General features: G+C 39.4%; 2 protein-coding genes and 2 non-coding genes across 4 annotated transcripts; 1 reads left to right on the plus strand and 3 right to left on the minus strand.

The window, feature by feature from the left end:
• The first annotated feature begins 1,198 nt into the window (after positions 1 to 1,198).
• On the plus strand, positions 1,199 to 13,990 carry LOC117305224. Its single transcript, XM_033790043.1, has 3 exons — positions 1,199 to 1,755; positions 8,603 to 8,684; positions 11,880 to 13,990. Exons 1-3 carry the CDS (start codon positions 1,696 to 1,698, stop codon positions 12,473 to 12,475), a joined length of 738 nt encoding a protein of 245 aa, XP_033645934.1. The 5' UTR covers positions 1,199 to 1,695; the 3' UTR covers positions 12,476 to 13,990.
• On the minus strand, positions 6,655 to 6,736 carry Trnas-uga. Its single transcript has one exon. It is a non-coding gene; the product is annotated as a tRNA-Ser (tRNA).
• Trnas-uga lies at positions 7,160 to 7,241 on the minus strand. The gene has a single exon. It is a non-coding gene; the product is annotated as a tRNA-Ser (tRNA).
• Positions 13,991 to 13,994: 4 nt separating the features above from the next.
• Positions 13,995 to 21,983, minus strand: LOC117305225 (COMM domain-containing protein 9-like). Its single transcript, XM_033790044.1, has 7 exons — positions 21,855 to 21,983; positions 19,615 to 19,746; positions 18,713 to 18,797; positions 17,735 to 17,789; positions 17,429 to 17,463; positions 15,340 to 15,443; positions 13,995 to 14,866 (listed from the first exon to the last, which is right to left on the minus strand). Exons 1-7 carry the CDS (start codon positions 21,897 to 21,899, stop codon positions 14,726 to 14,728), a joined length of 597 nt encoding a protein of 198 aa, XP_033645935.1. The 5' UTR covers positions 21,900 to 21,983; the 3' UTR covers positions 13,995 to 14,725.
• Positions 21,984 to 23,577: the final 1,594 nt, after the last annotated feature.

A 23,577-nucleotide genomic window follows, 5' to 3' on the forward strand; every position in this document is an offset into this window, starting at 1 on the left:
ACCGCGATAACTCGGTATATATTCGATAATTGATACGCTTTTTTTTTTTTTTTTTTTTTTACTGCGGCGCTACGTTGCGGAGAGCGTCACTGCCGTGGGGAGCAGAGCCGCTCCGCCAGGGCCCAACTTCATTGAGCTGCTTAAGCAAAAAGAATTTGCTTAGGCAGACAAATCCTTGCTTAGTAAAATCAGATTACCGGCCAAGACTCCACTCAATTGGTATGCTAAGTAAACAACAGCTAAATACCAGTCACAAGCAATCTGTAAATGGCATGAAATGTTGGCCAGTAACAATGTGTAAAATAAGTGAGCTATTTTCGTGCTTTTTTTGCAAACTTTTTGCTTAAGCAGCTCTATGAAATTGGCCCCAGGTAAGGCAATCAAACCCTAGAGGTAGTGAGAGTTGAGTACTCACTTTTTTTTTTTTTTGGGGGGGGGGGGGGGGCGTTAGGGGTCCGTGCCCCTCCCCTTGTCTATACGCCTGAGTCTTTGAAGACTTTTGTATCAACTTCGTCCAGTTGTATATACTGCCACTCAAATACTTCTAAGAAGTGTTCGTACGGCTGCGCTGCCACGGTTAAAAAAAAAAAAAAAAAAAAAACGACACCCGGCAGCAGCTGCTCGAGCTGTTGCGAAAACGCATTGGCGCAATTTCACGAAGCATCAACGGTTTCGAGCACAACAATTTGCTAAGCACATAAAAAATCAGAAGTCCGTAGAATTACATGTGACTGGTGCCCCACCCATTTTTTGCCTAGAGAAATTTGCTAAGCAAATAATGAAATTGGGCCCATGTCCCCGCCGATCAGTGACAGATTTTAATAAAACATGCATACTTTTCACCAACAATCCCTTTAAATACTGGCGAGTGGCAGTTAATTTATCAACACCTTTAAACCGACAGTGATGAATCGTAATATTGATCATTTTTTACTTTTTCTCTCACTTTATGGGACATAGTCTTGGTTCGAGACTCTTTTGTTACTCCCGAGAACCAGGCTATGAACTTGAGAACCGCAGGACAGCTGTCTATGGTGAGAGCGCGCCCTCTTGTGATAGTGTTCTATGGAGAGATATAAATGACGGGAGAGTCTTGAACCAAGCCTACGTACGTGTGAGCTGGCGACCGTGAGGTAGGCGGTCACAACAATCATCTACAAAATAAAGAAAGAATACTCGATCGAATGATAGACATTGGAACAGCTGTTAAAAAACGATTGCGTTCGTGTCGTCGGTATTGGACTTACGCTGTTTTAAAAAAAAAAAACATCGATGGATGGATGGAGGGAAAAACATATTTTCAGTTTTAGGTCACTGAGAGAAATAATAAATTATGGCACAGGCGTATCTGATGTGGGAATTTTTAAGAGTGAAATCATTGTACTTTAGAGATAGAGAGTTTAGTTAAAATGCAGTGATTTCAGTTTCGTGTACGTAACACGTGCAACCCGGATATTTTACGGGATTTTTTTTCCAAGCGCTCGTGTTGTGTTGATGTGTTTAATTCACATATTGATCATTTTCAATTGAACGGCCACACGACCAGTTGCCTCGGTGTAGTGGCTCGTCCACATCATCGGTTGATATTTTTGTTCCACGTTGACACAAACAATTTCTGTATACCCGGCGTGAAATGAGAACCAGGCGAGTGTTTTTGGACTGAAAGCGAGTTCCGGGGAATTAAGGTGGCGAAAAATGGCATCGGATGCTACCGGGGAAAGTGTTCAAACCACGGCGTGTGACGCTACGGATAAGGTAGGGTTTGTCTTTCTTTTCTTTCGACGAGTTTTTTTTTTTCCAAACAGGGGCGAGGAGTTCAACACTCTTTCTCAAACCTGTTCCATAAATTATTTAGTGATGGCAAAATGTCATGATTTATTTATTGTTTTTGTTTATTGCTCTATCGTATACGCCCTAATAGCTGTTATTTTCGTTTAGTTAACTTTGATATAATTATAATTCTGCCGGTAGGTTACGAATAATTATACAGGTCTCAAATTACTAGAAAACAACATAATCAATAACCAGTATGGATATTTTTAAGTTTCCTCTCAGACTGAATTTTGTTTGGTGCAAATTTGACATTAACTTGTCTTTTTTCATTTACAGTTATTAAAGGCAATGGACACTATTGGTAATTACTCAAAATAATTATTTGAATAAAAACTTACTTGGTAACAAGCAATGGGGGAGAGGTTGGTGAGTATAAAACATTGTGAGAAACGGCTCCCTCTGAAGTAACGTAGTTTTTGAGAAAGAAGTAATTTTACAAGAACTTGATTTCGAGACCTCAGATTTAGAACTTGAGGTCTCGAAATCAAGCATCTGAAAGCACACAACTTCGTGTGACAAGGGTGTTTTTTCTTTCATTGTTATCTCGCAACTTCGACGACCAATTGAGTTCAAATTTTCCCCAGGTTTGTTATTTTATGCATAATGTTGAGATACACTAAGTGCGACCAATAGTGTCCATTGTTTTTAATGTTTTTTTTTTGCAATGACTTTCCCATACGGCAATTATCAACATGTGTTTTATATGGTGGTGGACGACCCACCATTCAACAATGCACTGCCAATTTTCGGCAAAATAAAAACATGTCTGGTCACTGGGGCATGGAATAGCAGCTCCCTCACAACAGAATAAAACAATAACAAAATGAAAAGAAGAAAATCATGTTTTACTTCTCGTTTTGCTGGTTTATTTAAAAAAATTGTAGGGAGTTTTTCCCCAAATGCTTTTATGAATAGGTTTGACAATCCCTTGATAAAAGCACAAAGCATCACGTGCCCACAGTGTATAAAGTAGGCAAGATGCCCCCGGCAAAAGCACTTTTGGAGAGAAACAGTGCGTCCCACGATAGTGTCTTCTGTGTCTCCGTTGGGGATGGGTTACTCAATTCTCGTCCCCTATAATACGTAAAATAATCCTCACTGCCTTTTTTTGGTCCTCTTTTCTGAATACCGGCTACCGTCGATTCTCGCTCTGACACACAAAAATGTATTGATGTGTCAGGGTACACGACGTACTTTCTTTCAATGGTTATGTGTTAGGCATTTCGAGCCTTGGGGCGGGACGCATGTGAATCTAAATTTAGGACCTTCAATTTTTATTGAATCAGTGCGTGAAAACTTGTTATCGTCACATTTTTGTTTTTCTCCTGAGAAAATATATAGTTAACTTTGCAAACTGCTCACTAACCAAGATGACTTGTTAGTAAAAATGGTTAATGGCCTGACGTCTTGACCTAATATTATTAATATTAAACTATGCAGAGTCTTTCCCGAACGAGGCTAAATCTTCCCAAATGGATTTAACCTCAGATGACTGTGTACATATTATTTTGAGAAATTACAACATCAAACACATCCCCACAGTAAACGAATTCAAGTCACTTTACGAGGCCAAAGTCCGCACTTTCCGACAAGCTGCAAGTTTCTTTTATAATTACTCAACGTTTTTTTTTTTACAATTAATCACAATGTCTTTTACTATCAACAGCTGTCCATTGCTCACTATCAAGTAAGTTTTATGCTAACAACTAATTGGAGTAATTACTATTAGTGAATTTAGTGTATACAGTGAGGCGAACAATGAGTTATTTTATCCTTACTATATAAATCCTGTATAATACCTTTAAAAATTACATGCATTGTTGACACAGTTCAAGTGTAATTTAAATAATACCGTTTGGAGATTCGAAAACAGCAGGTTATAATCTAGGCACATCCTACTTATGTATTTATTTATTTATTTATTTATTTATTTATTTATTTATTTATTTATGTGTTCGTTTCTTACAGTGTATAAGACTCTGTAAAATGCAAACCCAAGTCAACATTGTGAGGTATGCGTACACCACCGTAAACATAAAGTTGTTTAAACTGCGAATTGCGGGTTGCAGAACCTATGGTTGTTTAAATTGCAAATTGCAGATGATATTTGCCCTAGCCAAACATTGTCAGACAAAATAACTTTATAATGACACTTCCCTTTGAGCTAGTCACGAATAATAATGTGACCCTTGAAACCCGTGATTATTAGCCAACAGTTCAGCACAAAAAAAACCAGGTCTACTTTGGAAATACGTTTTGGAATTTTACAGCAAATTTAGGAGCATTTTTTTTTGTGTACACTAATACTACGAAAGTCAGTCTGGCAGTGCGTACTCATTATTATAACAACGTATAAATCAGATTAGAAACAGTTATAAAAGCATGTTATTCGTTGATGTATTTATGTTAGTGGTTACACGGTGATATATTTATCTTTGATAGTTATAACATAATTTATTTCCATATAGTTATAAATATAGGTCTGCACTATATCAATTATGGTGACCTTCACGCATTAGTATACTATATTAATTTTACATCCGCAATTGGTAAAACACATTAATGGAGCTGCAACACACACGGAGGCTATGTATACATGATAATGTCATAATGATTAATTATAGATCGTTATAATAATTTCTGAAATTAGTTACTACATCTGCTGCGTTCATTTAATTTAGTCGTTTTACTAATCTGTTATGCAGATCAAAATAATTTGTATCTATATTATTATATGGGATTTGTAGTTATGTTAGAAGACTGAATGAGTAGTGTAAAAGTGGGTTCGATAAAATGTTATAATAGGCATAATAGTTGGTTGTCTCTGTCATTTCTGCAGTTGCAGCCTTATTCGATTTCAAGTATTTCCTTATGCAGTCCCTCAATGCCACGTTGAGGTGGAGGTGGAATTGAGGGACTGCAAATTCGTTTAGACTTCAGGTGCCTATTAACCATTAAACTACGCATTTCTAGCCATAATCGGCATTCAATTTATAGCAGAACCACACAACCACCATGAGGCTGTAAATCATTAGGATGACCATACTATTTGATGGAAAAGTTTCCGTATGGCGCCACCACTTTTTCATTCGATATGAAATAATATAGTATCTAATTTACCTCAATGAGATATCCCTTTTTGTAAAAATGAGTGAAAAAGTGGTGGCGCCATACGGAAAGTTATCCGCATGTCCCAAGTATAGGAACAAAAATGATCATAGGACAGTCACGACTCACTGCTGAAAATCACCAAAGCGAAGCTAAATCACATAACAGTGATACACAATCACGCCTGAAGCGAAACGGGCAACTTGGAGGCAACTGCGGTGATATATTGACTAGAGCGCTAACACCCCGTTATACACGCACTAAGGTTTTGAAGCCGTGTGGGCGCATCCATGTTTTATGTACAAACCATTACAATAGGTTGAAATTTTGTACGGCAATTGTACGGCTATTTGCATGATCGTGCGTCTGTTCTTTGTTATGTGCCATCGAAGCAAAAAATGCAGTAAATGTGAACGCACAATCTGCTGATAAGCGCACAAACTGCGAGCGTCATGTGCGTCATGATTAAAAGGCGCGTTTACCTTTTTTTAGTACGGCAACCAAGTCGAAGTTACTGTTTTCGTAGCGCGGACGTACGCGAGTGGACAGTTGCGTACGTATACGCACACGCAGAATGTAAAATAATCGCGGCAATGTGTGTTCTCTTAAAATTCCGAATTCACGCATCCAGGGTGGCTTCAAAACGCAGAGCACGTTAGCACTCTAGTCAATATAAATAGCTCTATGGCCGGGTGATGCATGCTTACAGAGGTCCACTTTGGCAGCACATGAGTAATTCTCCAAACAATGTCTTTATACGTCCCTAAGAAAAATGTGGGAACACACACACACACGTATATTATTTTAAGCCTACAACGTTCATCTAATCTCCATGATTGGTATGGTCGATAGAAAACTGGTTTACCCGTTACACAGCTGTAGCGCATCTGTTGATGTGACGTCACCAAGTGTGATTGTTGTACCAAGCTGTTCTAAGGCCGTGTCCGAAACGACGACTTCGGCTACAGCTACGTCTAGATCAGCGCGTCTACCAGTGTTGAAGAATAGCAGACGCGCGCGATCTAGCCGTAGCTGTAGCCGAAGTCGCCGTTTCGGACACGGCCTAACACAGAGGACTGGATTAAACCGGGTGCATCTAAATGATGGAGTGCATCATAATGAGATGCAAAGGTTCATTAAAGTCTGATGAATAAATCCTTTATGTTAAACAAAAACAGCAACATGGTTTTACAGCTAATATTTTGATAGACATGCCATAATAGACTCGGTACGCGGACAATTATAGACGTTGAGTGTGCATGTTGGTCGAGCTAGCTATCAAATCTGATCACTAGCTAGACCAGCATGCACCTCATTCGACAGTGTGCACTTGCACAATGATATTTGCGAAAAGGTCTATGGATCATGGAGATGAGTAAATATTCAAATAAGTTACCATAACATTGTACTTGGTGAGAAGCACGCAGCTGTTGAATAGTTTCAACTGCCACCCCTGAGAAAGGATTCCCTTCGAAGCAACAATAATAATGGTTTGAATCATTCAAGAAATTTGGGCAAGTTTAAAACTTTTAAAACTATAAGCTGGGTTGGTTCTCGCATGAGCAGAAACCGGCTCTGCTCAGTGCCACGTACTCACAAAAGAGAATTCTAACATGGTGTCACTGCAAACCTTACTTTCTGAGTTCCCCTGATGCTACCACTACACACAAAGCTAGGTATAAGAGCTGACTCTAAAACACAGGCAAAAAAGAACGTCGCGGGCAGGGTTCGAACCTACGCGGGGAAGCCCCATTGGATTTCAAGTCCAACGCCTTAACCACTCGGCCACCGCGACTTATGAATATCAAGTAAGCCTCTAAATAGAGAAACTTTAAGAACCTTTGTGAATTAGCTTATCACAAAAGAATAAAATTGTCCATGGTGTGTAAATCTGAGGTCTCGAAATCAAGGTCGTGGAAAGTTATTTTTTCTCGAAAACTATATGGCACTTCAGAGGAAACCGTTTCTCACGATGTTTTATACCATCAACCTATCCCCATTACTCGTCACCATGAAAGTTTTTATGCTAATAATATTTTTAGTAATTACCAACAGTGTCCATTTTAATCACATGAGGACTATAAACCAAAATTCTGGCTGGTTTTAAATTCATTAATAATAAGACACTTTACCGGCAACTTTTTTCATAGTTTGAAAACTCAAGTCTGAAGTGCACATTACAAGATGAAGAACACTAACTAGAAATGCAACAAAAGAACGTCGCGGGCAGGGTTCGAACCTACGCGGGGAAACCCCATTGGATTTCAAGTCCAACGCCTTAACCACTCGGCCACCGCGACTTGTGGAAACTTTTGCAAGGCCACTGTATACCAGCTTGTTAATTCGAATTCCCCGTCGTTTTATTAAAAATTGTGGTGTACAGCTACATAAATAGATGGTTATTTTATTTAAATGCACTGGACACATTTTTGGTATTGTCAAAGACCAGAATTCCCGTCATCGAAGCCGCAAGATAAGAATTTAAAAACAAAACCTCATCAATTTTGTGGTGTGTGCCTGTAGATGCATGTGATCGTTACTAAGTAAGTTTGTTTTACTAACAATTATTTTGAGTAATTACTAATAATGTCTAGTGCCTGCAGTAAAGGAGGCGGGAAACATTCTAGCCATCCCTTCTGAAAAATACGCTTTGGATATAAAAACAAAAATCAAATCAAAGTCTTCGTCCCCAACAAAGCGCCAGCTACAAGAGGGATGACGTTTCAACTTGACGTGCCAACAACACGATGTTCGCTTGCGTTTTGTCAATATGCATTGTTGAAATTAAAAATGTAACACTTCACTCGAAATAAGAGCTGCGCTAAAATGAGGCAGAATTTCGGGTGATAAAGGGACAAGTTGCCTTGGATCGGGCGAGTTGGTCTATGAAAAGCACCTGTAACACCGTTTGTTATCAAATGCACACCCGTCATGGGTTTTATTTTTTTATATAATTAGATTTTCTTGTCTAAGATTCCAGCTTGTCATGTAATTTGTGGAGTGTAGTGTTTTTGTACTGTTTTCTGGTAGATAACAATTGTATGTAAGTTTTTTAAACTTGATGTATTAAAGGCCGAAATGAATTTCTCATCGTGGATAATAAAGTGAATTGAATTCGAATTTAATGCGGTTAGAAAGATTGTTTTAAAAGTAGAATATACTGATCAACTTAATGTCTTGAAATTGCGAGGTTTTCCTTTTAGTCTGCGAACTAACACGGTCGACCACTTTGTGGAATCTAAAATTTGAAAAGCTGAAATCGCAGCACATCAAAATTGTGCTAAATTTATGGACACTTTCGAAACCGCGGGTTAGGGATGAGTCTCTACCATGCGCAAGTTCACTTATTGGGCTCTATACAACACGGTGTGATCGTTAAAGAGCAAGTTGCAGAGCCTATGAGCCGTAGTTTAGAAAGCTCACACTAGATAAGGTATTTGATGTCACGTGACCGCTTAAAGCTAGAGTCAATATGGTTAGAAACACGAACCGATGTCAATAATTATTGCACCTTTGTATCTCATCAGTTGCCATGGTAACTCATGACGCACGAAAAAGGGACTGTTATAAATAAATGAAAAGATAATTTTACACTTTATGTGTACACTTCGTTGTTGTCAGTGTTTGAAAAACGAATAAAAGAAAACTTCCATTCATACAGGAAAATGGAGTGATTCCCAAGAAACCAGATTCGGAGAAGGAGGTGTCAAAGGAAAAAGATGGAGAGAAAGGTGAAACAGAAGGTAAATGTTAAATAAGAATCTGTCTGTGGTTTACAGAATTTGGGTACCTTTTCAAAATGTTCATAGATTTACATTAAACTTACATGGTTTGAAGATAATGATAGTGGAAAGCTTCCCTTCAAATATTATTTACTGAGGTGCTGTAGTTTTTTAGAAATGAGTAAAACAATGTCATGAAGTTTTTAAATGATTAAAATAATTTTCGTCTCATGAGACGAAAATTATTTTCATGACATTGTTTTACTCATTTCCCAAAAAACTACAGCACCTCAGCACGCAATATTTTCAGGAAAGTTTTCTACTATCATTATCTTCCAACTGTGTAAGTTTAGTGTAAATCTGTGGACATTGTGTTTTTTTGTCCTACAAAAAGAACATACACCCTTTAATGGGGCTTTTGGAAATTACCAAAACAGGCCTGACTCACAGTGACTACACGCGCGCGCCATGAGAAGTGTTACTGCAGTAACTTTTCTCAGGTTCAAATTTTGGGGCATAAAAACGTATAATTATAACCACATTACTTCGAGGTGAAATTTTTCTCCAAAGCTGCTGTACCGGATTCTAACCAAACGTTTTTATTGCCATTCATTTTTAAGAATGATTACCAAACTTATATACCTTCCCTTTAAGTTGTTAATGGAGTTTAGGCCTACCCAGTGATGTATGCTCGATTGATGGTGGAGACAATTTTGAGACACAAGATTAGGAAAGATACGGAAGAGTGGAGAAACTCGTGTTCAAACGAGCTTTCCATTGACACCAACTTTGTAGAGCTGTGAAAGGAAAAAATGCGAAGCCCCACCGAACTCCCTTCTGTATATAAGTTGTTAATGGAGTTTACTCAGTGATGTATGCGTGATTGATGGTAGAGACAATTTATTTAGAGACACGATTAGGAAAGATACGGAATGGTGGAGAAACCCGTGTTCAAACGAGCTTTCCATTGATACCAAATTTGTAGAACTGTGAAAGGAAAAATGCGAAAACTCATCAAAGTCCCTACTAAAGTTGTTAATGGAGTTTACTCAGTGATGTTTGCGAGACTGATTGATGATAGAGACAATTATTTTAAGAAACGATAAGGAAAGATACGGCATGGTGGTGGAGAAACTCGTGTTCAAACGAGCTTTCCATTTATACCAAATTTATAGAACTGTGAAAGGAAAAATGCGAAAACTCATCAAAGTCCCTACTAAAGTTGTTAATGGAGTTTACTCAGTGATGTATGCGAGACTGATTGATGGTAGAGACAGTTATTTTAAGACACGATAAGGAAAGATACGGCATGGTGGTGGAGAAACTCGTGTTCAAACGAGCTTTCCATTTATACCAAATTTGTAGAACTGTGAAAGGAAAAATGCGAAAACCGACCGATCTCCCGACTAAAGTTGTTAATGGAGTTTATTCAATGATGTGCGTAATTTGAGACACAAGATTAGGAAAGATACGGTAGGTGAACAAATAATATTTGAAGAACAAATAATGATTACGTTTTTGATGGAGAGAAACTGGAGAGATGTGTGACAAATCGACAGTCCACTGATAAGAAACAACAAAGGTGATTTGGGAATCATAAAATTGAACTTTGGAAATGATGACGATGAGGTCGATGCAAATAAGAGGAAATAATATACAACGAGAGGTTTTATTACCCAACATTTGATTTGAGGATAATCATCAAGTAAAAAAAGTACAAGTGAACTTTACTACTGTGAATGGTAGAGATAATGTTGACAATAAATATGAAGGTGAAATATTAAAAAGGGAGGTTACAGAGCGCCGGCCTCATCTATGGGTGCGTTCGTTTAGCTCCCCTGGGTCGACCCCGGTGTGTGGCGGTTTTTTTTCCAAGGACGAACGTGGGTAATTATCTGCACACAATCTGTAAAAATTTGAACTAAATTGGTCATCGAAGTTGCAAGAGGATAATCAAAGAAAAAACAAACTTGTTGAATTACTTGTGGGTGATTTCAAATGCATAAAAAAGGCTTCAGCTGAAGTATTTTATTTGAGTGAGAAATTATCTCTTTCTCAAAAACCACGTTTCTTCAGAGGGAGCCGTCTATCACAATGTTTTAACAACTCTCCATTACTAAGTTAAAATTAAGTTTTTATGCTAACATATTATTTGACATAATTACCAATAGTGTCCAGTGCATGTAAACGATATGCACCAAGATCACTTGTCGTTTTCGTTCAATTTAGCCGAGCATTTACAGCAGGCGATTTAAGCCATTCAGATCAAGAGACTTCAAGCCTTAGAGACTGATCTTTTTGAATGAAAAATTGTCAGCTCATTTCCATTTGGGATTACCGTTCAGTCTCCATTGCATGCTCATTACCAAGTTAAAGGGAGCTGGGTACAGGTTTGGTAATTATCAAAGACCAGTCTTCTCACTTGGTGTATCCCATCATAACCATAAAATAACAAGCCTGTGAAGATTTGGGCTCAATTGGTTATCGAAGTTGCGAGAAAATGATGAAGTCTTTTATTATTTTAGTGAGAAATTAGCTCTTTCTCAAAAACTACGTTACTTCAGAGCGAGTCGTTTCCCACAATGTTTTATATTATCAACAGCTCTTCAATGCTAGTTACCAAGTCAGTTTTTAAGTTAATATTTGTTTTGAGTAATTACCAAACGTGTATACCTTCCCTTTAAAGGTAAATAAAAAGAGAACTGTATTTTGAACTTGTGGAAATTATCATGAAGAGAGGTTGAAGGAGGTTGTCGAGACAAAGGGAGAAAAGTAGACGGGATGTTATAAAACCCTTTCATCCCTACACAGCTGGGTTGCTCACTGGTGTGCGTTTTGGCGACCCGAACAAAAACTTATGGTCATGGGTTGAGCGTTTTCGCGTGTTCGGTTGAGGCGCAGTGACGATGCTGTTCATACCAACCGGTAACCGACATGTGGACTCGTTGGGCTTGATTGGGGTCCACAAAACACACTCTATAATATAGGTGTGCGGTTTTCAAAAATCTTGTAGTAAATTACTAGAATATTGTGGTTCACAATTTTTTAAAGATACCAATTGCTTATTATATCATATTTCACAATTATCACCGTGTTCGATATTGTCATAGAATTGATGTTGAAATAAAATAAAAAGTGACAAATCCATAGAGATGAATATCACTGTAATTTGAAAAAGGTCAAACGCTGCTTTGGTTTTTCATCTTCGTTGCACAGGTCTGGTAATGGACTCTTTGAGGTCTCCAAGGCAAACCCGTGTGCGTCGCATCTCAGCGGAGCTCAGACTATCTGCAAGCTCCAGTGTGGAAAACTTCAAAAAGGCTGGCAAGGGACTCTCGTCCGGGCTGTATAACGTCGCCAACAAGCTACCGGTGCCAAGATCACTCCAACGGCGCAGCCGAAGCTACGAAAACCTAGAGGAGAACAGTCTCCTCCATCCGGACACCCCGAAGAAAGCAGACGGAGGCGATGGGGATATAAGAAAGAGCAAATCTACGGAGAATTTAAAGAAGATTAAAGACGAGAAGGAGGATGGGAGTCGTGGGGATAAGCGATTCTTGCGGAGAAAGTGGGAGGCAAGGAAGAACAGACAGCAACAAGAGAATAAAAACGACTGCGAGAAAGCGGAGAAGACTAGTGCTGAGGATACTGTCAGTGATGACGCACATGCGCTAGAAGACGATGGGTTGGCTGTAGACTCCATTCCAGTCGTTTTTGAGCCTCTTACACTAGGACAGCGCCCTCTGACGCCCACTGTCACCATTTGCCTTACGGATGATGAAAATAGAAACACTAACCCATTTCTAGATTGAGAAATGATAGGTTGGACTGATCAGGGCCCAATTTCATAGAGCTGCTTAAGCAGAAAACAATGTGCTTTGCAAGTTCCAATGCTTACACACTTTAAGAAATTAGGCCCGCATTCTATAGATCTGTTAAGCAAAAAAAAAACTGCTTTGCTAAGCCAGGTTCGGCACCACCTGAAACATTGTTCACTTTATTGAATTTTGGTTGGTAACAAGCTTTTTATGTGCTAAGCAAGATTTTATGGTTACATTCTTGAAGAAATTGAGCACAGGGCCCAATTTCATAGAGCCGCTAAGCAAAAAATGAGTTGGGCACCTGTTGCAACCAAGTTAACGTAGGTCGGTACACGTATAATTGTTTTAACAATTTTAAAATAACAATTATTCTCACTTGGTGTATCCCACAAACCAGTTTGTGGAAATTTTGACTCAAATGGTCATCAAACTTGCAAGAGAAAAACACCCTTGTTGCATTACTATGTGTGTTTTCAGCTGCATAATACAAGGCTTCAATTTCTCTCTGAAGGGTTTAACTTTTCAGAGATGTTTTGTGCAATAGCAGTATCCTTTTTCTGTTGTTTTATGCCTGCAGAGAAATGACATTTTATTAGTTATATTTAAAAATAAAATTTCTTCTATTGGTGCTGGTAAAGTCTTCTATAAAAATTGTTATTATAAATCTACATGAACTTGTTACTAATTTAATATTTTATTTTGCATAACCATTATTGTAAGTTGTTGGGTACCCTGTACATACGGTGATGACAATAGCAGTTAATCTCATTTCCTATAGAGGAACTCGACTACCTTTTCCATCTAGCAAAGGTTTTGGGTTATTTTGTTGAATTGAAAAATGTAGTCACACCTCAACGTACAATTCATTCAAAATGAAACATTTATTGTACAATATATTTTTAATACTATATTCAAAAAAGCTTTTACAATCATTATCCTCTTTTTTTTTTTCAGTGACTGTTTTCTGAAATAGTGTAAGAAAAAATAAATGACCATTAAAACAAGTGTTGCATCACAAAACTACTGATCTTCAACAATGAGCACCTTTGAGGGGCACACATTAAGCAGACTACTAACCAGAAACGTTCATGCGCAGTGTCGCGCTCACCCAAACAACTCATTCGGAAGCCTAGTCAACTATCAGTAACACAGTTTTCAACAGTCCATTGCCCTCGGCGTTTTCCCCTACAGTGTCACTAGTGTCCATGCGCTTTAGACATGTTAGCATGGAACAGGCTATCGGGACCACAGAAGAAACCATGGTCATGAGGCTGGTTCCAAATGGTGACCACAGCAGTCAACCGTTGGTCGACCAGCCTGGATTTGAGTCATAATGGTTAACATTTAGTTAACTATGGTGCACACTCGAACTTGCTCTATACTGCTCCGATGGTACCACACGGCCACTTTGCCAATCCCATTTAATGAAGAAGTTACAATGGGAGACTTTTGAACGCTAGGTGGCAGCAGACTTACCAGGTAAATTTCCATTGTTTACGTAGTTCTGAGCCTGCGCACATTACCGAGAACAATGGATTTTACCTGGTAAGTCTGCTGCCACCAAGCGTCCCAAAAGTCTCCTATTAATAGTAGAATGGCTTGATAGAGTGGCAATATGGTAGCTGGTGGGTACAATACAATAGGCATCAGATCAGTCCGCACAACACAGATCACTGGGGCCGTAACACAAAGAGCGAAGATTGATCCACAGCTGTTAATCAATCTTAGTAAAGTGTGATGTTACAATAGAAAATATCAATACTGATACGTTGTCTTTAGATGAAGTTTAGTTTAGTTTTGTGAAATCGAGCCATGATGGTTTTGAAAAGCGTCGTTGTTGGTCTTTCCACAATTATGTAAAACTCTTTTTGTCATTAATGTTATTAAAGCAAAAATCAATAGCACATCGTCCGTGGTTTATTGTCTTAAGTAAAGACTGCAAAAATAGAGCTCGGAGAAGGGTTGTTGTGCAGTCATCTAAAAGAGCCCAGAACACTTATCACCTAAGAGTTTAGATGTTAACTCCCAAGATTTCTGGTTCAAGTAGTAAGCACTCTGGTTGACAGGTATCCTCAGGCTTGCCAGCAAAAGTGATTAAGTTGCGCTCGGCATTCTCTGTGATTCCCTATTAGTAACCCCATTGCCCCCATTCATGATCTTCCCAAACTTCCCAAAAAATAATTCTCCCCTTTTTAAAAATCTTATATTATATTACAAAAAATAATAATGAGACTTCAAAAACTATTTCTTGGCCACCGAATTTAACTGGTCTCTTATTTTACCGAGTCCGTCGAGCATGGTGTCTAACGTCTCTTTGCTGAGCTCAACATTCATGGTTGACGTGTCTGGAGCAACGTCCACTCTGGTTGCATTCTCTTGGACCTATGGACACAAAATGTGAAGGTCAGATTTAAAGGTAGGGTCATAGATTGGTAAACAATTCAAAATTTAACATAAGAGCTTAATATTTCAGTCGGTAGTCACCGACACATTAATTTTTGTGCCTTTTTTGGGGCTGATGCTAATGCATTATTTTAATATTCATGAGTAAAAGTGTGACGTAATGTCTGGCAGAAATTTCAATGTTGCACAAAAAGCGGACAGAATTTGGGATATCTATAAATGTATTTCCAATCCTTCTTTTACTACGAAGTTACTTCCATGTTGTCTGAATTGATTTCTTTTTAGTATTTTCCATTAACTCGACCCTTCCTTAACAAAATTGACAAAACTAGGGATAGTCCGCGTTTGATTGGTTAATAATCGTTCAGCACTTTGCATAATGAATGTAAAAGACTCATGTACGTGGTCTCCCTGCACAGTCGCTTAGGATCTATGTTTAAGAGGTTTCTTACTTTGAGTTGGAGTACACATGTTGGCACGGACATTCTGGCCAGGGTGTCTGAAGACGTCTTGATATCGACCCGCCAGTCAAAGTCAACGAGGCGTGGCAAGGAGACTTTGTGAGAGAAGAAAGGAATGACAAATAAGACGGGTAAAAAATTAGATAACTATTGATCATTTTGACAGTGTGTTCTAATTAATACTTAGGAATTCACGTAATTGCCTTGCACTGTTAACCATATGACTAATAAGAAGTAAGAATTACTATTTTATTTATTCGGCCATTTCACAAAGTACAGAGACAATTAAATTAACATGTTTTACAGCACTATCTGTAGGCCTACAGGCTAAATAGCAAATAAAGCACGGGTCCTAAATCAAAATGACTGACAGCAAGGTTTGGATACAACAAGAAACATGTGAAGAGTAGATGATGAGGGTAGATTGGGTAAGGACAAGAAATGAGGTGGGAGAGGGAACAGCACGGAATTTGGAATAAAGACAACCCATTTTAAACTGGCAAGGATTAACAAGAGTGTACTTAAACACTGTGACCCAAAAGTCTGTCAATCCAAACATGAGATGGGAACATATTAAGATACAATGTGCTATAAATGAATTAGATAATAATATGAATTACAATTTGGATGATTATAAGGATAATATACTTATACAGCGAACATATCTGTCAATAAAGACACCCAAGGCGCACTACGAGAAAATAAATGGACCATTTAACAGAAAAATTGATGCTGAATTAGAAAGAACATTAATTTTGTAAACAAATATGTCTTTATGATGGTAGATGGATGTTCAAAGGTGCAAATTACACTACAAATATCATTAACAGTAACAATTCCATGAAAAAAATACAAACATGAAAGCCTGACTATATTATCCCATAATGAGTGGAGGATCCTTCCTCACTGTAAAAAAATATAATCAAAAATTGTACAGTAACTTAACATCCAAACTGTTACACTTGGACACAGATTTCATATTGCTGGTGATGAATTGCCTGGTGATACAGGCAATAAACCATAAATGGTAAATCAAATAATTTCAAATATTCTGGAGTTTTTAACGGGTCTCTGCAACATCGTGGACCTAGACTATCCGAGACCTTGCTGAGCCACAACATTCGAGACCTCAAAACTGCAGAGATCTGAAAATTATGGTCTCGAGACAGAGACCTCGGCCGAAACCTCCAACACTGAACACAAACACAAGAAGGCCTGACTGGTCCAGTCATTAGTCCTCTGGCCTCAGGCCTGACTTGTCCAGTCATTAGTCTTCTGGCCTCAGGCCTGACTTGTCCAGTCATTAGTCCTCTGGCCTCAGGCCTGACTTGTCCAGTCATTAGTCCTCTGGCCTCAGGCCTGACTTGTCCAGTCATTAGTCTTCTGGCCTCTGGCCTGACTTGTCCAGTCATTAGTCCTCTGGCCTCAGGCCTGACTTGTCCAGTCATTAGTCCTCTGGCCTCAGGCCTGACTTGTCCAGTCATTAGTCTTCTGGCCTCAGGCCTGACTTGTCCAGTCATTAGTCCTCTGGCCTCAGGCCTGACTTGTCCAGTCATTAGTCTTCTGGTCTCAGGCCTGACTGGTCCAGTCATTAGTCTTCTGGCCTCAGGCCTGACTTGTCCAGTCATTAGTCCTCTGGCCTCAGGCCTGACTTGTCCAGTCATTAGTCTTCTGGCCTCAGGCCTGACTTGTCCAGTCATTAGTCTTCTGGCCTCAGGCCTGACTTGTCCAGTCATTAGTCTTCTGGCCTCAGGCCTGACTTGTCCAGTCATTAGTCTTCTGGCCTCAGGCCTGACTTGTCCAGTCATTAGTCTTCTGGCCTCTGGCCTCAGGCCTGACTTGTCCAGTCATTAGTCCTCTGGCCTCAGGCCTGTGACATACATAGTGTAAAATTCAAGCCCTGATTGATGTAAACAAATAAATTCACACAAAGAAGAGGGTATGAGACCTGGGTCAATGGATAGCAGGGACAGGGAATTCAAAGTCGGAGGCAAGAAAAGACAAGATGATAGAGAAAAGTAGGATGCACATAAATATACTAAATTTGAAGAAATAATGGAAATCACAAATTGTGACTTACTCTGGCTGTTGATAGATCTATTCCTCCATGTTGGCCTGAAAAAAAGAAGGGGAACACAAAATAAAATGCAAGACAAACCAAAACAAGAAAACAACAAACACTATAAAGCAAACAGGTTATCTAGTATTTGTTGTCGACCAAGTAATAAGAAGTGACAACTTAAAGGCAGTGGACACTATCGGTAATTACTCAAATTAATTGTTAGCATAAAAAAACTTTACTTAGTAACGAGCAATGGAGAGCTGTTGATAGTAAAAAACATGCACATGTTGGAATACACCAAGTGAGAATCCTCTCTGAACTTACAGATTTTCTGTGATGATTTTTGTGAGAAGATCTTTTAAATTCTTGTGGAATTCACCTTTGAGAAAAGAGGGGAAAAAAGAAAGAAAAGTTTTATTATCCTTTTGAGAATGATTGACAAGCACTGTACAGCCATACTATAAAAGAAACAATTTGAGTGTCATGTTATTTCTGCTAAGCAAAATTTGTCTGTGCTTGGCAAATCTGCTACACCACATATTAATAGTTGTGTCCCCCATGTGCAGAGAGCAAAACAGACTAGCAATACAAAAAGGGAGCCAGACCATTGTGGTCTACTGGCTTAAGTTTGGTTCCACGGCTTAGTTCAGGTTGTGGGTTCGAATCCCGGTCATGACACTTGTGTCCTTAAGCAAGATGCTTTATACTATAATTGCTTCTTTTCACCCAGGGGTATAAATGGGTACCTGCGATGGTAGTAGTTGATATTTTGTTTGAAAAAGCCCTCGGAGCGCCATGGCAGCCTAGGGCTTGTATACTCCAAAGGGAGCTGAGAAAGATATATGGAATGTTATTGGCCCAACGTCGAACGACCAGGGCCAAATTTCATAAAGCCTGTAAGCACAAAAACTTGCTTAGCACAGAATAGTAGTGCCCTACAGAAACAGGTTACCAGCCCAAATTAATTAAGTTTGATTTGTTGTGGCTGATGCTCGACTCAATTCTTGCTTAGCAAAGAAATTTGTTAAGCCAGTAATTTCTGCTTTATGAAATTGGGCCCAGGGCACTCATGTATAGCGCATTGATACATTATTGTAAAATGCGCTACTAGAAGAACTTGTTTCTTTTATTTAGCGTGAATATTCATCACTCAGTGACACTCAAAGCACTTTAACATACAGTATTTTCCTGCAAGGTATGTAGGACTGGGTTTAAGTTATGAGATCTACTGCTTTTGCACAGCACAATGTAATGGTTGACAATGTGCACGGTTTATAACTATTACTTGGAAATGATATTTACTTGGGAAGACGCTTTGGACAGAGGTGGCATCAGTACAGCCGATGAAGAGAACATTTCGGATGAGCTTGCTGAGGGAACATAACAACTGCAAGACAAACACAAAGGATGTTAAAGGCAGTGGACACTATTGGTAATCACTCAAAATAATTGTTAGAATAAAAATTTACTTGTTAACAAACAATGGAGAGCTGTTGATAATTTAGCATAAAAATTTGTCAGAAACGGCTCCCTCAGATGTAACGTAGTTTTTGAGAAAGAAATAATTTCTCACTAAAATATTTGAATTTGATTTTGATACCTCAGAATTAGATTTTGAGGTCTCGAAATCAAGCATCTGAAAGCACACAGCTTCGTCCGACAGGAGTGTTTTTTCTTTCATTATTATCTTGCAACTTCGACGACCAATTGAGCTCAAATTTTCACAGGTTTGTGATTTTTTTGCATGTGTTGAGAAACACCAAGTGAACACACTGGTCTTTGACAATTACACAGTACCAATAGTGCTAGGGTCTTTAACAATCCCTAATACATTTCAAGTCCCACCAATCTTCAAAAGCAATTACATTCACAATTTAAACAACAACAAAACGAATGAGACAACGCTCTCCTGACCTCCTTGTAAAGTTCACTCGCGGAAGTTTCAGGGATGAAAACCTACAAAGTATCAAGTACAAACAAATATATAAACTGCAAACTGCAATTTTTTTTTACTGTAATTGTCTGTCTGCATAATATGCGCAAACTGTTTGTTTGTTTGTTCGTATTGTATGCCTATGTGGTTTAAAGGTTTTCTATATTTTTGTAATTTTTAATATTTTTAGACTGGCAAGCCGAAGTGAGTTTCACTGTATATGTATGTGTGACACTAAAAACAATTGAATTGAATTGAGCTTAATTTCTACCTTGTTGGCTTCGTCATCCGATGCAGAGAGTTGTTCAGCAATTTTGTGGACTACTTCAGTTGGAGGTTGGATGAGGTCTTTATACAAGACCGCCTGGTCACATAAACGCACCACGATGTCTCTGGAACTAGCCTGCATGGGGACCAGGTAAATGTGAGGTTTAGTTACATACCAGTGAGCAGTAGCTTCGGCCAAGTAAAAAAAGAAATATGTTTAGGGCTGGGTTTCTCCAAAAAAGGAAGGAGGAGGGGCTTTTTATTTTTCATTTCAAGATGGCCGCCATTTTTTTTAAATGTGCATACAAAAAGTTAAAAAAAAGTAAAAAAAAAAAAAAAAAAGGAGGCGGCCTCTAAAAAGGAAGCGAGCGGAGACAAGTGAGCTGGGCAAAATTTGTATGCTTACACAGTCACCTGGCTGGTATGAAAATGCAAATGTCAAAATTAAAAAAAATTAGTACAGAACCCCAGTGACTGCACTGGGTCTCGTATAATTGGTTTTGTCTGATTTAAAGGCAGTGGACACTATTGGTAATTACTCAAAATAATTATTCGCATAAAACCTTTCTTGGTGACAAGTAATGGGGAGAGGTTGGTGGTATAAAACATTGTGAGAAACCGCTCCCTCTGAAGTGCCATAGTTTTGGAGAAAGAAGTAATTTTCCACAAAATTTGATTTTGAGACCTCAAGTTTAGAACTTGAGGTCTCGAAATCAACCGGCTAAACGCACACAATTCGTGTGACAAGGGTGCTTTCTTCTTTCATTATTATCTCGCAACTTTGACGACCGATTGAGCCCAAATTTTCACAGGTTTGTTATTTTATGCATATATGCTGAGATACAGCAAGTGAGAAGGCTACTCTTTGACAATTACCAATAGTGTTCACTGCCTTTAACTATTCAAAGTTGAGTTTGAGATACAGAAAAATCAGAAAATTGCACCTTGATTCTAAAGAAAAAGTAGATTATAGCCACTCAGACCTGCACTTTTTAGCTAAAACACATCCATTTTCCACTTTTTAATTAAGGCTGCTCGTGCCTCTCCCCTTTATTTTGGGTGCGTTCGATTAGCTTCCCTGGGTCGACCTCGGTCTGTCCTTGATGCGTTCGAAGGGATTTGACGTCATTCTAGGGGCTCACCCAGGTCAGCCCCAAGTGCCCTGCAGAGGGTCACTTGGAGGCTGGCCCCTGGTGGTGCATGGACGTCACCACGACTACGAGAGGGTGAGTGATCAGTTCATTCAGCTCTTGTCAGGGGCTCACCCGCGTGAGTACCGCGGGGTCGACACAGGGAAGCTAATCGAACACACCCAGGGCCATTAATTATAACTATAGGCCTAGTAAATTGTTTGTAACTAGTTCTTTATGGACATTATTTTTTATTTACAAATTACACTCAGTAGATGGTAATAGATAAAACGCAATCATCATTTGAAAGGTTTCCGTATGGCGCCACCACTTTTTCATTCGATATGAAATAATATTAATAGTTAATATACTTTCTAATTAGCCCCACTTGTGTGGCCAAGGCTAGGATTCAGCTATCCTTGGCCACACAAGTGGGGCTAACTAGATAGTATACCTCAATGAGATATCCTTTTTGTAAACTAAAAGTGAGTGGAAAAGTGGTAGCGCCACACGTATGGGAAAGTACTTATTTGTATACCTTTTAAGTTTTATTTATTCCCCTGCATAAATTCTTGAGCTTATTAATAAGGACAACTTTCCGTCTGGCGCCACCACTTTTTCACTCATTTTTACAAAAAGGGATATATCAATCAGGTAAATAAGTGGATAACTTTCCGTATGGCGCCACCACTTTTTCACTCATTTTTACAAAAAGGGATATCTCATTGAGGTAAATTAGATACTATATTATTTCATATCGAGTGAAAAAGTGGTGGCGCCATACGGAAACTTTTCCAAATAAGTTCCTATAATTTTTATATCGAATGAAAAAGTGGTGGCGCCATACGGAAACTTTTCCAAAATAAAATGTCACTCAACTCAAGCATGCATTGACAAGGCCGGTTCATAGTCGGTCGCGCGATGGAAATCTTGCGCGCGATCCTAGGACTGAAACACAAAAACTGTGTCTTTTTATGATCGATTGCGCGTCAAGATTGCCATCGCGCGACCGACTATAACTTGGCCTTCTTTAGCAATCACACCAACACAAATTGAAAGCAATGTTTCCCAACTCAGCCCACAAATCTATACAATCTCAGCGTATTATACTCACCTTTAGAAGTAAATTCAAGCTTTCATAGTCAATTGTTTCTGCCATACTTTACCGAAAATAGACAGAATACAGTGGAGACAATGCCAAAGGAAGTGAACTCCTCGCTCAAAAATGCACCAACCTATCGAGCACTATTCCCAGACGTACGAATAGTTGAACCAGTTCAAATCTCCACAAACTTGTAGGCACCTGACTAAGAAAAAATAATGTGCTTGCCTTTCAGTCAACAGGGGGCGCTGCACAATCAAGAAGTCCAGAGCCGTATATTATACGGCTCTGAAGAAGTCTACGGGGATGTGAGGGGGCGTGGCTGATTCAATGTGTTTCCTTGACAAAATTTCTTTGCCAAGAAATTTTGTATTGGGCACCATCCACAAAAATGCAAACTTATTGTAGTTTTGGGTAGGTAGGCCCCCCCCCCCTAAGCAATAATAATTCGGAGCTAAGCACATTATTTTTTGTGTGATTCATACAGGCTTTATGAAATTTTTCACAGAAGTGGGATAACACACAACAACATTATATTGCGACGGGTGAGCTTTTGTTTTGATGAGGAGGGTTGACCCACCTCTGTTGTCCCCATAGAGCTATACATAAGAACTAGAGAGCGCACTTGCCTATATACGCGCGCCGGCATGCGCCCAGGCGGCCATTTTCTAAGGCTGTGTCCGAACTGGCGACTTCGGCTACAGCTACGGCTAGGGCGCGCGCGTCTGCTATTCTTCAACACTGACAGACGCGTTGATCTAGCGCTACAGCTACGGCTATAGGGCGCGCGCGTCTGCTATTCTTCAACACTGACAGACGCGCTGATCTAGCAGTAGCTGTAGCCAAAGTCGCCAATTCGGACACGGCCTAAGTTGACAAAATTGGCATCTCACAGCGTGTGTTTGTGCGGCCATTTTGTAAGTTGAACAAACAGCATCGCGTGAGCGTTCAATAAAAAACAACCTCAAACGTGTATTTCATATTCAACGCGCGTGCAGAATGACGCGCTTGTCATCTTGCGGTCCCGTGGCGTTTGTGCACGACGAAGCATCACTCGTGCGCCCTCTAGTACTTATATATAACTCTATGGTTGTCCCCCAGTGCGAACCCCGACTCAGAGGTCTAGGGATTATTTATGGCCGCAGCGTTCGTTTAGCTTCCCTAGGTCGACACCGGTCGATCCCCCGGCGGCGTTCGAATAGCTTTGACGTCATTCCAGGGGCTCACCCGGGTCAGCCATCAGTGCCCTGCTTGTGGGGTGTGCCACTTGGGGGCAGGCCCCAGGTACATGACATCACAACTAGAACGACGTGATCGTTCGTTTAGCTTTTGTACCGAGTGAGCACCGCGGTGGACCCAGGGAAGCTATACGAAGTTTTTATCAGTGTAGTGTGGGTTTTCTTCGTTGGGATTTTCCCTCCTATATCTTAAACTGAACATGTTCTTTTCTTTTTCTATTTTATCATGTTATAATTAATTAATTTTGTGTGTGCTACATATCAATTAAGGGTGCAACATTTTCAAGGTTTGAATTATGAGTCTGTGTACTCTGTCCTTACTCAGGTGGCATGTTGATGGAGGAAGGAATTCCTAGATAGAACCATGGAGCTACGATCCGAGAATAGCTCCATGATCCTCGAGAGAACACTGAGAAAGAACGAAAGAACAGATACTAAAAAAAAGGATTGAACGTAAACAAATAATGTTTACCAAACTGATTATTGTCCATGGGAGA

Source organism: Asterias rubens, chromosome 22 (genome assembly GCF_902459465.1).
Source record: "Asterias rubens chromosome 22, eAstRub1.3, whole genome shotgun sequence".
Lineage (NCBI taxonomy): Eukaryota > Metazoa > Echinodermata > Asteroidea > Forcipulatida > Asteriidae > Asterias > Asterias rubens.

Coding starts and splice junctions, on each gene's coding strand:
- LOC117305224 (XM_033790043.1), top strand. CDS start 1,696: ATGGCATCGGATGCTACCGGGGAAAGTGTTCAAACCACGGCGTGTGAC. Junction 1,756..8,602: donor CGTGTGACGCTACGGATAAG/GTAGGGTTTGTC, acceptor CCATTCATACAG/GAAAATGGAGTGATTCCCAA. Junction 8,685..11,879: donor AGAGAAAGGTGAAACAGAAG/GTAAATGTTAAA, acceptor TTCGTTGCACAG/GTCTGGTAATGGACTCTTTG.
- LOC117305225 (XM_033790044.1), bottom strand. CDS start 21,899: ATGGCAGAAACAATTGACTATGAAAGCTTGAATTTACTTCTAAAG. Junction 15,444..17,428: donor TAGATCTATCAACAGCCAGA/GTAAGTCACAAT, acceptor TCTCTCACAAAG/TCTCCTTGCCACGCCTCGTT. Junction 14,867..15,339: donor CATGTGTACTCCAACTCAAA/GTAAGAAACCTC, acceptor TTGTGTCCATAG/GTCCAAGAGAATGCAACCAG.